Source organism: Bufo bufo, chromosome 2 (assembly GCF_905171765.1).
Source record: "Bufo bufo chromosome 2, aBufBuf1.1, whole genome shotgun sequence".
Classification (NCBI taxonomy): Eukaryota; Metazoa; Chordata; class Amphibia; order Anura; family Bufonidae; genus Bufo; species Bufo bufo.
In genome coordinates this window covers 540,882,274-540,897,765 of record NC_053390.1, presented here as the reverse complement: position 1 = coordinate 540,897,765, position 15,492 = coordinate 540,882,274, and the positions used below count along the sequence as shown (strand labels likewise).

The 15,492-nt window shown below is 44.6% G+C and overlaps 1 protein-coding gene across 1 annotated transcript in view; it reads left to right on the top strand.

Annotated features, from left to right (window-relative positions):
- Window positions 1–15,492, top strand: part of IDUA (alpha-L-iduronidase) — a 249,301-nt gene that overhangs the window by 158,796 nt on the left and 75,013 nt on the right. The window contains exon 7 of the mRNA XM_040418033.1: window positions 5,388–5,567. Coding sequence (XP_040273967.1) covers window positions 5,388–5,567 — 180 coding nt within the window. The remainder of the gene's footprint in view (window positions 1–5,387; window positions 5,568–15,492) is intronic.

The following is a 15,492-nucleotide window of genomic DNA, read 5'->3' as shown; positions in this document are numbered from 1 at the left end:
TGAGATAAATATCTTGGTCAAATGACAACTTTGTATAAAAAAATGGGAAAAGTTGTATTTTGCCAAGATATTTCTCTCACCCAGCATGGGTATATATAAAATGACACCCCAAAACACATTCCCCACCTTCTCCTGAGTACGGAGATACCAGATGTGTGACACTTTTTTGCAGCCTAGGTGGGCAAAGGGGCCCATATTCCAAAGAGCACCTTTCGGATTTCACAGGTCATTTTTTACTGAATTTGATTTCAAACTCCTTACCACACATTTGGGCCCCTAGAATGCCAGGGCAGTATAACTACCCCACAAGTGACCCCATTTTGGAAAGAAGAGACCCCAAGGTATTCGCTGATGGGCATAGTGAGTTCATAGAACTTTTTATTTTTTGTCACAAGTTAGTGGAATATGAGACTTTGTATGAAAAAAAAAAAAAAATCATCATTTTCCACTAACTTGTGACAAAAAATAGAAAATTCTAGGAACTTGCCATGCCCCTCACGGAATACCTTGGGGTGTCTTCTTTCCAAAATGGGGTCACTTGTGGGGTAGTTATACTGCCCTGGCATTTTCCAGGGGCCCTAATGTGTGGTAAGTAGGTAAATGACCTGTGAAATCCGAAAGGTGCTCTTTGGAATGTGGGCCCCTTTGCCCACCTAGGCTGCAAAAAAGTGTCACACATCTTGTATCTCCATACTCAGGAGAAGGTGGGGAATGTGTTTTGGGGTGTCATTTTACATATACCCATGCTCGGTGAGAGAAATATCTTGGCAAAAGACAACTTTTCCCATTTTTTTATACAAAGTTGGCATTTGACCAAGATATTTATCTCACCCAGCATGGGCATTTTTAGACATTTGGATACCAGACTTCTTCTCACGCTTTGGGGCCCCTAAAATGCCAGGGCAGTATAAATACCCCACATGTGACCCCATTTTGGAAAGAAGACACCCCAAGGTATTCAATGAGGGGCATGGCGAGTTTATTGAAAAAAACATTTTTTGGCACAAGTTAGCGGAAATAGATTTTTTTGATTTTGTTCTCACAAAGTCTCCCTTTCCGCTAACTTGGGACAAAAATTTCAATCTTTCATGGACTCAATATGCCCCTCAGCGAATACCTTGGGGTGTCTTCTTTCCAAAATGGTGTTATTTGTGGGGTGTTTGTACTGCCCTGGCATTTGAGGGTCTCCGCAATCATTACATGTATGCCCAGCATTAGGAGTTTCTGCTATTCTCCTTATATAGAGCATACGGGTAATGAGATTTTTTTTTTCCGTTCAGCCTCTGGACTGAAAGAAAAAAATGAACGGCACAGATTTCTTCATTCGCATCGATCAATGTGGATGAAAAAATCTCTGCCAAAAAAAGAAAAAGGAGGGGAAAGGCGTCTGCCAGGACATAGGAGCTCCGCCCAACATCCATACCCACTTCAGCTCGTATGCCCTGGCAAACCAGATTTCTCCATTCACATCAATCGATGTGGATGAATAAATCATTGCCGGGATTTTTTTTTTTATATATACAAAGTGTTTGCCAAAGTATATGAACACCGCCACCTCCTCAGCTCATATGCCTCGGCAAACATATCTTTTACTGCAGAGGAGAAATCTCGTCTTGCAGCGCCGCATACACCGACTTGCGTGTAATCTGACAGCAGCGCAATGCTTCTGTCCGAATGCACATCAGTGCTGCAGCTGGTCGATCGGTTGGTCCACCTGAAAGGTAAAAAAAACAAAACAAAAAAGAAAAAACCAGGCCGCAAAGCAATAACTTTATTAACTTTAGAACAGAACATATTAACTTTTTTTTAAACTTTTTAAACTTTTTTACTTACCGGTAATTTTTTTTTTGTTTAGTTTTTTTTACCTTTATAGAACAAACCTCTCCTTCCCCATGGGACAATGTGCAAAGCGCAAATCGCCCAAAGATGTGGCGAAGTACGTTATGCACTTTATCCCAGGTGAAAGGAGAGGTTTGCAGCAGCTGAGAGTAAAAGGGCCCTAATAGCCCTGTGTGCCTGTCCTGTGAGATGCAATCCCTATGCTAGGTGTACCTGTGTGTGGTACTTCCGGAAACACTCACCAAAGCATAGGGCAGGGTGGTCAGGACAGTCAGGACAGAAATAGCGGGTGTCACGCCTTATTCCACTCCTGCTACAGACACGACATCTTTTTCGGGGTGACGGTTGGGTTGAGGTACCAGGAACGACACTGGGGAAATGTCGCTCGTGTAGACGGCTAACTACACTGGTGGATGGGGCCACGGAACCTCCTGGGTAAAGGAGGTTCTCGATGATCTCTTCCTGGAATTTGAGGAAAGATCGTGTTCTCCCAGCCTTACTGTAGAGAACAAAACTATTGTACAGCGCCAATTGAATTAAATATACAGACACCTTCTTATACCAGCGTCTGGTTCTGCGGGAAACTAAATACGGAGACAACATCTGGTCATTGAAGTCCACCCCTCCCATGAGCGCATTATAGTCGTGGACACAGAGGGGCTTTTCAATGACACGGGTTGCTCGCTCAATTTGGATTGTCGTGTCTGCGTGAATGGAGGAGAGCATGTAAACGTCACGCTTGTCTCTCCATTTCACCGCGAGCAGTTCTTCGTTACACAAGGCAGCCCTCTCCCCCCTTGCAAGACGGGTGGTTACAAGCCGTTGGGGGAAGCCCACGCGACTAGTTCGTGCGGTGCCACAGGCGCAAATCCGTTCTAGAAACAAATGCCTAAAGAGGGCCACACTTGTGTAAAAATTGTCCACATAAAGATGGTACCCCTTGCCGAATAAGGGTGACACCAAGTCCCAGACTGTCTTCCCACTGCTCCCCAGGTAGTCAGGGCAACCGACCGGCTCCAGGGTCTGATCTTTTCCCTCATAGATCCGAAATTTGTGGGTATAGCCTGTGGCCCTTTCACAGAGCTTATACAATTTGACCCCATACCGGGCACGCTTGCTTGGGATGTACTGTTTGAAGCCAAGGCGCCCGGTAAAATGTATTAGGGACTCGTCTACGCAGATGTTTTGCTCGGGGGTATACAAATCTGCAAATTTCTGGTTGAAATGGTCTATGAGGGGCCGAATTTTGTGGAGCCGGTCAAAAGCTGGGTGGCCTCTGGGACGGGAGGTGGTGTTGTCGCTAAAATGCAGGAAACGGAGGATGGCCTCAAATCGTGCCCTGGACATAGCAGCAGAGAACATGGGCATGTGATGAATCGGGTGCGTTGACCAATATGACCGCAATTCATGCTTTTTTGTCAGGCCCATGTTGAGGAGAAGGCCCAAAAAAAATTTAATTTCGGAAACTTGGACTGGTTTCCACCGGAAAGGCTGGGCATAAAAGCTTCCCGGGTTGGCGGATATAAATTGTGTGGCATACTGGTTGGTCTCTGCCACGACTAAGTCCAAGAGCTCCGCAGTCAAGAACAGCTCAAAAAATCCCAGGGCCGAACCGATTTGAGCCGTCTCAACCCGAACTCCAGACTGGGCGGTGAAAGGGGGAACTACAGGTGCGGCTGAAGTTGGTGACTGCCAATCAGGGTTTGCCAGCACCTCAGGGATTCTAGGGGCTCTACGGGCCTGTCTGCGCGGTGGCTGCGACGGGGTAACTAGTGCACGTGCCACCGTACCAGCTTCAACTGCCCTTCTGGTGCTCGCCACGTCACCATGTTGTACGGCAGTGCTGGTACTAGGTCCAGGGAGGGCTGCGCTGCTGGTGTATGCCTCACCACGTGATCCGGCAGCGACAGCCCCACTCTGCTGCTCTTGAAGCGGATCCTGCATAACCTGTGGTCTAGCGACACGGGGCCGGGTACGCCTGGTGCTGCCAGGGACCTCCACCTCCTCGTCCGAACTTTGGGTCAGAGAGCCACTGCTTTCCACAGGTTCATATTCTGACCCGCTAGATTCATCAAATGAGGGTTCCCACTACTCATCCGACTGGGTCAGAATCCTGTAGGCCTCTTCAGAAGAATACCCCCTGTTTGACATTTTGGACTACTAAATTTAGGGGTATTCCCTGAGACTACCCAAGAAAAAAAGCAAACCTGTCTTACAAAGGGGAGGCTAGCGAAGTACCGGAGGCTGCTGCGGTTGATAAAAAATATCAAAACTGATTTTTTTATCGCCGCAGTGCGTGTAAAATGAAAGTGCAGTGATCAAAAAAAATATATTTTTTGTCACTGCGGTGGGGCGGGCGTGGGTGAACGCACGTGTGGGCGACCGATCAGGCCTGATCGGGCAAACACTGCGTTTTGGGTGGAGGGCGAACTAAAGTGACACTAATACTATTATAGATCTGACCGTGATCAGTTTTGATCACTTACAGATACTATAAAAGTACAAATGCTGATTAGCAATACGCTATTCAGCGAATAAAAGTGACTGCGGTGCGGTGGGGTGGGCGCTAACTGACGCTAACTACCTAACCAAGGGGCCTAAACTATCCCTAAAACCTAACAGCCAATACCAGTGAAAAAAAAAAAGTGACAGTTTACACTGATCACTTTTTTTCCTTTCACTAGTGATTGACAGGGGCGATCAAAGGGGTGATCAAAGGGTTAATTGGGGTGCAGGTGGGTGATCTGGGGCTAAGGTGTAGTGTTGGTGTACTCACAGTTCAGTCTGCTTCTCTGCTGGATCCAACCGACGAAAAGGACCAGCAGAGGAGCAGAGAAGCCATATAACAGATCATATTTACTAATATGATCTGTTATATGACTTTTGATTGGATTTTTTAAAAATCGCCAGCCTGCCAGCCAATGATCGTTGCTGGCAGGCTGGTGACGAACTTCTTCTTTGAATTTTGCCGGCCCGCGATGCGCATGCGCGGGCCGGCTTGGAGCGAAATCTCGCGTCTCGCGAGATGACGCGTATATGCGTCATTGTGCGCAGCGCTGCCACCTCCGGAACGCGAATCTGCGTACAGCGGTCCGGAGGTGGTTAATTAGCTGACTAGAGTGTGACACTTTGAGCCTAGAATATTGAACCTTTTCGCAATATTCTAATTTTAAGTTGCATTAATGCAACTCCTTTTAAGTTGCATTACTGAAATAAATGAACTTTTGCACGATATTCAAATTTTTCGAGTTTCACCTGTATACTATGTATAAAAAAAAATTATGGACTCTGCAGGATGAAAAGGTGTGGTATATTGTTTTTGCTTTGTTTTTTATCAATATTCCATTAGAGGAATGTAAATAAACCTTTAATTTATACAATTTCATAAAGTTATACAATTTCATAAAGTTAGTCATACCATTTACTGTAGCTCGTAAGCTGCCCACACTTTACAGCCATGTAATACATGCCTTTATTTGATTGCCCTCTTGTGGTGCAAAGCTGACACTGCATTATCAATGGAAACAATCCAAAGCTTTGTGTTACAGGGTGGAGGAAGCTCATATCGGATTTTGGAGCAGGAGCTCGATACTGTTAGTGAAATTCAACAGCGATTTCCACGGTTCAAGCTGGTTCCTATATACAATGATGAGGCCGACCCTCTAGTAGGTTGGTCCACACCACAGTCTTGGAGAGGCGATGTTACATATGCAGCCATGGTCATAAAGGTATGAAATTGAGTGTCATATGCTTGTCATTATTATCATTATACCATGAGTAATAAAAGTAGTAGCACTCTCTTATGGCCCTAAAGTTTTCCTTGCTGGGGGCTCATTCAGTGCCATAGGGCTGCTCTAGTTTACTAATGTTGGAAAGTCTATTAGATGCCTAGACCGTATATCTTCACTTATCATGAAATAGAACTTTGCGCCAAATACATAACATTCTTTGCTATTTTTCATGGCGATATTATTCTGACCTCTGTTTTGTAAGGAAAAGAAATTAATTAGTAAGAAGATGATCCACCTTATATTAACAAATTGCTTGAACAACAATCCTGCTTGTCTCCCATCTGCAATGCTACCGTTACTTCACTTTAAAAGGGTTGTCCTGATCAAAAGTTTAAGACCACTTGAAAAATGGCAAAAAATCATATTTAGCATGGCTGGATCTTAACAAGGTTCCAAGTAGAGCTTCAACATGCAACAAGAAGAAATGGGAGTGAGACAAAACATTTTTTGAGCATTCAATTTAATGAAAACAACGAATAAACTGAAACAGGCTGTTTTTCAGCTGATCAAAAGTTTAGGACCACACCTCCAAAAAAAACTAAACCCCCCCAAAACAAAAATCCAACTTCCAAACATGAACTCAGTAATGAGTAGCTCTGCCGTTATTGTTGATCACTTCAAAAATTTGTTTCGGCATGCTTGATGCAAGCGTTTCCATGAGGTGAGTGGGAACATTTCTCCAAGTGGTGAAGATGGCCGCAAGAAGGCCATCTACTGTCTGGAACTGTTGTCCATTTTTGTAAACTTCCCTTGCCATCCATCCCCAAAGGTTCTCAATTGGATTTAGATCAGGGGAACACGCAGGATGGGCCAAAAGAGTGATGTTATTCTCCTGGAAGAAGTCCCTTGTCCTGTGGGCATTGTGTACTGTAGCGTTGTCCTGTTGAAAAACCCAGTCGAGAGCCCTCAGTCATGAGGAATGCTCTCTGCAACATCTGGACATAGCCAGCGGCCGTTTGACGTCCCTGCACTTCCTGAAGCTCCATTGTTCCACTGAAGGAAAAAGCACCCCAGACCATTATGGCACCCCCTCCACTGTGGCGCATAGAAAACATCTCAGGTGGGGTCTACTTGTCATGCCAGTAACGTTGGAAACCATCAGGACCATCACGTTTGGTGCTCTCTTGCAAAGTCCAAACGAGCAGTTCTGTGGCGTTCAAGGAGACGAGGTCTTTGAAGACGTTTTTTGTTTTTGAAGCCCTTCAGTTTCAGATGCCGTCTGATGGTTATGGCACTACAGTCAGCACCAGTAAGGGCCTTAATTTGGGTCGAGGATCATCCAGTGTCTTGACGGACAGCCAATTGGATCCTCCGGCTCAGTGCTGGTGAAATTTTTTTGGGTCTTCCACTTGACTTTTTTGTTCCTTAACCCTCAGGATCATTTAAGAAATTCCAAATGACTGTCTTACTGCGTCCCACCTCAGCAGCGATGGCGCCCTGTGAGAGACCCTGCTTATACAGTTCAACAACCCGACCACGTTCAAAAAGGGAGAGTTTTTTTGCCTTTGCCATCACAACGTGTGACTACCTGACAGAAAATGACAATGAATCCACATCTTTGCACAGATTTGGCCTTTTAAAGGCATGTGGTCCTAAACTTTTGATCAGCTGAAAAACAGCCTGTTTCAGTTTATTCGTTATTTTCAATTAATTGAATGCTCAAAAAATGTTTTGTCTCACTCCCATTTCTTCTTTTTGCATGTTGAAGCTCTTCTTGGAACCTTGTTAAAGGGTTTCTATCACTTCATATGACATAATTAGCTGGCAGACACTAGCGATCTGCTAGTGTCTGCTCTGGCCAACCATCCTACTATAATCACTTGTGGGGCAGCGGTTTTGCTAAAAAACTAACTTTTATAAATATGCTAATGAGCCTCTAGGTGCTATGTGGGCGTCATTAGCACCTAGAGGCTCCGTCTACCTTCATACACAGCGGCCGCCCAGCACGTCCCTCCAGCCCGCCCATGTCCTCCTCCGTGTGACGCAGCGGCCGAATTCTCGCGCATGCGCCGTGCGCGGCTGTATTCGGCGCATTAGAGATGTCTGAGCTCGGAGCGGTCAGACATTCAATGCGCATGCGCGGCTGTATTCGGCGCATGCGCATTGAATGTCTGACCGCTCCGAGCTCTGACATATCTAATGCGCCGAATACAGCCGCGCACGGCGCATGCGCGAGAATTCGGCCGCTGCGTCACACGGAGGAGGACATGGGCGGGCTGGAGGGACGTGCTGGGCGGCCGCTGTGTATGAAGGTAGACGGAGCCTCTAGGTGCTAATGACGCCCACATAGCACCTAGAGGCTCATTAGCATATTTATAAAAGTTAGTTTTTTAGCAAAACCGCTGCCCCACAAGTGATTATAGTAGGATGGTTGGCCAGAGCAGACACTAGCAGATCGCTAGTGTCTGCCAGCTAATTATGTCATATGAAGTGATAGAAACCCTTTAAGATCCAACAATGTAAAATATGATTTTTTTGCCATTTTTCAAGTGGTCTTAAACTTTTGATCAGGACTGTATTTAATATTTTTCAAACCAGCATTGGTATCTGAATACTTTTGTAATTGCATGTAATTAAAAATTTTGTATAGCCACTGAGTTATTCAATAAAATGTATCTGTATAGCGCCACCTTTGTACATATTCAGTTCCATCCTTCAACTGCCACCAGCCATATGTACTGAAGCTTTCATAGTTACAGGACACTCCACGTTGAGCAAGGTCATGCCCCCTGAGAATGGACACACTTCCTGAGCTGCCAGCTTAAAATAAATCTAGCAGATCAATTGAAGCAATGAATGAGGGGGAGATCTCTAGATCCATGTGATGTGCAGGGCTTGTTTTAGCTTTGTTAGAAAGAGACTGTACTATATGATGTTAGATTTTAATTTTTTACATCAATCGCATAACTTCTTTAATTTCAGGGTCTCATTCATCTAGACTCCAAAAATCCTTCTGTCTCATTTAGTGTGCAGCAGCCAGCCTTGTACACTATTGTGTTTGGTAATAGGCTGTTACAGGAAATAAAAAGGAATATGATGTATTGAGGAGGAGGGAACTGTCATGGTTAGGTTGTAGAGTTGCTAACAGTCCCAAATTTTTAGGAACTGTCCCTGATTTTCAGAGACGGTCCTTGCACATAAAGATTGTCCTGGGTCAAAAATAGGCAGGGCTTATGTAATCATGTGCAGTTTGGGGGGAATTCCCAGTGCGAGGTCTATTTGTCCCTAATTTATGAGTTGCAATGTTGGTAAGTATGAGGGTAGATTATGGTATCATTTTTTATTTACATTTAGCTTAAATAGGTTATCTGGTAGTTAATATCAGATCGGCAGGAGTCTGACACCTGGACCCCCAGTGATCAGCTGTTAGAAGAAGCCAGTGCTCCATGAGTACCGCTGACTCTACTTAGGCAATGTGACGTCACCATACATCCGTCACATGGCCTACTTACAGCTCAGCCTAGGGGTCAACTACACAGCACTGGCCCATGTGTAGCGTCCCATCCTTCACCTGTTTAACTCTGCCTACTATATAAAGGCAGTATAGGTAAATGGGCTTTAAATCGGCAGTTGGTTGTGTTTTCATATTGGCAATCCCAGATACAGAACATGATTGATTTCATAGCAATAGCTTGATCATAAGAGGGACAAGATTTACCAACTCCTGAGCTGAAGAGACTTCTTTGACTATAATGGAGTCAGGATGCTGCTTCTTTACTGGACAACAAAGTCTTGCATGCAGGGCTTTTTTGTTCAGTCTTGTTGACAGAATCTGTGACAGTGACCCAAACGCAGATGTTAATGTATAGTATTAGATCAAAGTATAGCACCAGATGCATGTTTAACACACAAATACAGTGCCAGAACAAAGATCACTACATACTGTCTGGATCTGTACTCGCAGTGGGGTTCGCAAAACAGATTTTCACTGAGACAGCAGGTTTCAAAGTCTAAGCCATTTGGTCACTTCAGCATAACAGATTTGCATCCAAGTTATAATGTCACTTGGTAAGGTGAAGTTACAGCACTACCATATAAAATAACATGAAACACTAAACCTGCCCATCTAGGCTCTAACTAGTACAGTAGATGATTCCTCTCTCACCTAAAGCGTCCTGTTCACACCAGGGGAGATCAGGCTTCACTCAGCCTAATGGTCAGCCAGTCTCCAGGCTCTGTCCACACAGTTCAGCTCTCCAGGCTTCATTCCCCCCAGCCTGCCATTTTCAGGTCCACTTTATTCCCCAGTGATGATCCCAGCAGGCCTCACCTGAGATCACCTTGAGTAAGGGGAAAATCCTGTACTGGAAGGGTGTAGACTGGGGGGGTCCCTCTGCCAATCCTACCTCTCAGTCCAAATAAAATCCAGGCAATGAAATCTAAACAAAACAGCTCCATCCAGCAAACTATGCTTTGCTTAAACAAGTAGAAATAAAATGAAAAAGGAGTTGAGCAAAAAAGTGCAGAAAGGCTAGGGGGGAGGGAGAGGAGGGAAGTGGGTACGAGGCGCCAAAGGATACCACAGTAAGATGGGTGAAAAAAAAAAAAAAAATATACACTGCTCAAAAAAATAAAGGGAACACAAAAATAACACATCCTAGATCTGAATTAATTAAATATTCTTCTGAAATACTTTGTTCTTTACATAGTTGAATGTGCTGACAACAAAATCACACAAAAATTAAAAAATGGAAATCAAATTTTTCAACCCATGGAGGTCTGGATTTGGGGTCACACTCAAAATTAAAGTGGAAAAACACACTACAGGCTGATCCAACTTTGATGTAATGTCCTTAAAACAAGTCAAAATGAGGCTCAGTAGTGTGTGTGGCCTCCACGTGCCTGTATGACCTCCCTACAACGCCTGTGCATGCTCCTGATGAGGTGGCGGACTGTTTCCTGAGGGATCTCCTCCCAGACCTGGACTAAAGCATCTGCCAACTCCTGGACAGTCTGTGGTGCAACGTGACGTTGGTGGATAGAGCGAGACATGATGTCCCAGATGTGCTCAATTGGATTCAGGTCTGGGGAACGGGCGGGCCAGTCCATAGCATCAATGCCTTCGTCTTGCAGGAACTGCTGACACACTCCAGCCACATGAGGTCTAGCATTGTCTTGCATTAGGAGGAACCCAGGGCCAACCGCACCAGCATATGGTCTCACAAGGGGTCTGAGGATCTCATCTCGGTACCTAATGGCAGTCAGGCTACCTCTGGCGAGCACATGGAGGGATGTGCGGCCCTCCAAAGAAATGCCACCCCACACCATTACTTACCCAATGCCAAACCGGTCATGCTGGAGGATGTTGCAGGCAGCAGAACGTTCTCCACGGCATCTCCAGACTCTGTCATGTCTGTCACATGTGCTCAGTGTGAACCTGCTTTCATCTGTGAAGAGCACAGGGCGCCAGTGGCGAATTTGCCAATCTTGGTGTTCTCTGGCAAATGCCAAACGTCCTGCACGGTGTTGGGCTGTAAGCACCACCTCATATCACCCTCATGGAGTCTGTTTCTGACCGTTTGAGCAGACACATGCACATTTGTGGCCTGCTGGAGGTCATTTTGCAGGGCTCTGGCAGTGCTCCTCCTGTTCCTCCTTGCACAAAGGCGGAGGTAGCTGTCCTGCTGCTGGGTTGTTGCCCTCCTACGGCCTCCTCCACATCTCCTGATGTACTGGCCTGTCTCCTGGTAGCGCCTCCATGCTCTGGACACTACGCTGACAGACACAGCAAACCTTCTTGCCACAGCTCGCATTGATGTGCCATCTTGGATAAGCTGCACTACCTGAGCCACTTGTGTGGGTTGTAGATTCCGTCTCATGCTACCACTAGAGTGAAAGCACCGCCAGCATTCAAAAGTGACCAAAACATCAGCCAGGAAGCATAGGAACTGAGAAGTGGTCTGTGGTTACCACCTGCAGAATCACTCCTTTATTGGGGGTGTCTTGCTAATTGCCTATAATTTCCACCTGTTGTCTATCCCATTTGCACAACAGCATGTGAAATTGATTGTCACTCAGAGTTGCTTCCTAAGTGGACAGTTTGATTTCACAGAAGTGTGATTGACTTGGAGTTACATTGCGTTGTTTAAGTGTTCCCTTTATTTTTTTGAGCAGTGTATATATATACACTGCTCAAAAAAATAAAGGGAACACTTAAACACCACAATGTAACTCCAAGTCAATCACACTTCCAAGACACCCCCAATAAAGAAGTGGTTCTGCAGGTGGTGATCACAGACCACTTCTCAGTTCCTATGCTTCCTGGCTGATGTTTTGGTCACTTTTGAATGCTGGCGGTGCTTTCACTCTAGTGGTAGCATGAGACGGAGTCTACAACCCACACAAGTGGCTCAGGTAGTTCAGCTTATCCAGGATGGCACATCAATGCGAGCTGTGGCAAGAAGGTTTGCTGTGTCTGTCAGCGTAGTTTCCAGAGCATGGAGGCGCTACCAGGAGACAGGCCAGTACATCAGGAGACGTGGAGAAGGCCGTAGGAGGGCAACAACCCAGCAGCCCGACCGCTACCTCCGCCTTTGTGCAAGGAGGAACTGGAGGAGCACTGCCAGAGCCCTGCAAAATGACCTCCAGCAGGCCACAAATGTGCATGTGTCTGCTCAAACGGTCAGAAACAGACTCCATGAGGGTGATATGAGGGCCCGACGTCCACAGGTGGGGGTTGTGCTTACAGCCCAACACCGTGCAGGACGTTTGGCATTTGCCAGAGAACACCAAGATTAGCAAATTCGCCACTGGCGCCCTGTGCTCTTCACAGATGAAAGCAGGTTCACACTGAGCACATGTGACAGACGTGACAGAGTCTGGAGACGCCGTGGAGAACGTTCTGCTGCCTGCAACATCCTCCAGCATGACCAGTTTGGCATTGGGTCAGTAATGGTGTGAGGTGGCATTTCTTTGGAGGGCCGCACAGCCCTCCATGTGCTCGCCAGAGGTAGCCTGACTGCCATTAGGTACCGAGAGGAGATCCTCAGACCCCTTGTGAGACCATATGCTGGTGCGGTTGGCCCTGGGTTCCTCCTAATGCAAGACAATGCTAGACCTCATGTGGCTGAAGTGTGTCAGCAGTTCCTGCAAGACGAAGGCATTGATGCTATAGACTGGCCCGCCTGTTCCCCAGACCTGAATCCAATTGAGCACATCTGGGACATCATGTCTCGCTCTATCCACCAACGTCACATTGCACCACAGACTGTCCAGGAGTTGGCAGATGCTTTAGTCCAGGTCTGGGAGAAGATCCCTCAGGAGACCGTCCGCCACCTCATCAGGAGCATGCACAGGCGTTGTAGGGAGGTCATACAGGCAAGTGGAGGCGACACACACTACTGAGCCTCATTTTGACTTGTTTTAAGGACATTACATCAAAGTTGGATCAGCCTGTAGTGTGTTTTTCCACTTTAATTTTGAGAGTGACTCCAAATCCAGACCTCCATGGGTTGAAAAATTTGATTTCCATTTTTTAATTTTTGTGTGATTTTGTTGTCAGCACATTCAACTATGTAAAGAACAAAGTATTTCAGAAAAATATTTAATTAATTCAGATCTAGGATGTGTTATTTTTGTGTTCCCTTTATTTTTTTGAGCAGTGTATATATGGAGGCAGCTCCACAAACCAAGAAATCAGTACACAACAGTGAACTGCCGTAATGATACAAGACGAAAAAGAAAAGGTGTACAGTGCTTACTCCCCTTACGTACTGGGAGTACCGTGGTAGCGCCAAAAGAATCGGACAGCAAGGATGGTGTAAATTTTATCAGAATGAATGAATCACCACTGTGTTGGTACACAGGAATGACGCAAGATTAGAGTGAAGTATATCGTAATGAAACAGTAAAACAATAAAGAATATATATACAGTATATATATATATATATATATATAGTAATCACAGGTCGGCACTGCTGTATATGGTCACGGTGCACGAGTCTATGGGATGGCGTCCCAATGTAGAATCAATAAAGAAGACCGGCACTCGCTGTGGATAATCTTCGTATTTATTCAGTCACATGTACAGGCAATAAGTGACGCGTTTCGGTGCTACCGCACCTTCCTCAGACTTATCATCATACAAAGAACATTTCATGTTTAAATAGAGCGCCCAAACACAGGGAAATGACATCACACAGAAAACCACACCCACCAATCAGTGTTAAAACGAAAACATATGAATTCCTTTAAATTCACTTTAGTTTGTTCCATACTTCTTTCTTCCTTCATTATGTTCGCTGTAAATAATATATAGAAAAAAATCCATTTATTTTCTTACAAAGGATATTTTTGTCCAAAAATTATTATTTTCATTATTTTATTTTTTATTTTTTGTTTTTATTTTTTGTTTTAAAGTTTTTTATTTATTTTTAATTGCACTATTGCAATACTCAAAAGTATAACATTATAGAAAAATTATTATCCTGGGAAAAATATTGTTATACCAAGGTGATCTATCAAAGGAAGCTTTGTACATTATACTCCCGGTTGAGTCCGTGGGGCTCAATCGTTCGTAATCGATGTATCCAATAAGCTTCCCTCTGCAGCAATAACTTGTTCCTATCTCCACCCCGACGTGGAAGGGGTACACTGTCTATAATCTGGTAACGCAACTGTGCCACTGTGTGTCTATGTGCATGGAAGTGGAATGGTACAGGAAATAATAAATTTTGCTTGCGGATGGTGGACTTGTGGTTACTAAGTCTGTCTTTCATCCTAGGGGAAGTCTCTCCCACGTACAATAGACCACAGGGGCACTTTAAAATATATATAACAAAACGACTGTCACAGGTGAAATTTTTTTTTATAGGTATGCGTTCGCCAGATTGTGGATGTGTAAAGTGTGTACCCTTGATTACACTAGAACAGTGTACACAATTTAAGCAGGGAAAAGTTCCCATTTTGAGAGTAGCCAGTACTCTCTGTATGGATCCAGCTTTGCTACTTCCAATGTCCGCCCGTACTATCTTATCACGTATATTTCTGGCTCTTTTGAAGCACATCATAGGTGGTAGTTTAAACTCCACTACTTGTGGGTACGACTTTGACACAACGTTCCAATGTTTATTTATTATCCCTCTCAATCTCTGAGACCATGGATGATACTGAATTACAAGTGGGATCCGTGGTTCTTTTAAGGGCTTATCCTGTTGTTTTATCTCGACTCGGTTCCTTTGTTCTTTTAATAAGTGATCGGGATAACCTCTCTCCTTAAATTTCTGGCTCATTTCGTCTAATCTTTCCTTACATAATTCAGCTTTGCCCACTATACGCTTAACTCTTTGAAATTGGGAAAAAGGGAGGGATTTTTTTGTGGCTGCTGGGTGGTTGCTAGTATACATGAGTAAGCTATTTCGATCTGTATTTTTTGTAAATAAATCCGTGTATAACCCACCTGTGTCTCCCTTAATTACCCACGTGTCTAGGAAAGAAATTTTTTGTACATCAAAATGCAGAGTGAATTTCAATTCAGGCCAGACAGAATTGAGGTGAAGAGTAAATTGTTGAAGGGATCGAACGTCGCCACGCCATACGCAAATAATATCATCGATAAAACGACGCCAGAATTTGCAGTGTTTTCTATAGAAATCATTAGTATAGACGAAATCCATCTCAAATTGTGCCATATAACAATTTGCGTACGGCGGTGCGACGTTCGATCCCATCGCGGTCCCACGCCGCTGCTGATAAAAAGAATCCTGAAATAAAAAGTAATTTTGTTCTAAAACAATCCTCAATAATGTCAAGAAAAATTCACATTCTGCATTGTTGTAATGACTTAATTGTAACAATGTATCGATTGCTTTCAGACCTTTCTCATGTGATATTGATGTGTATAAATTACATACATCAAAGGTA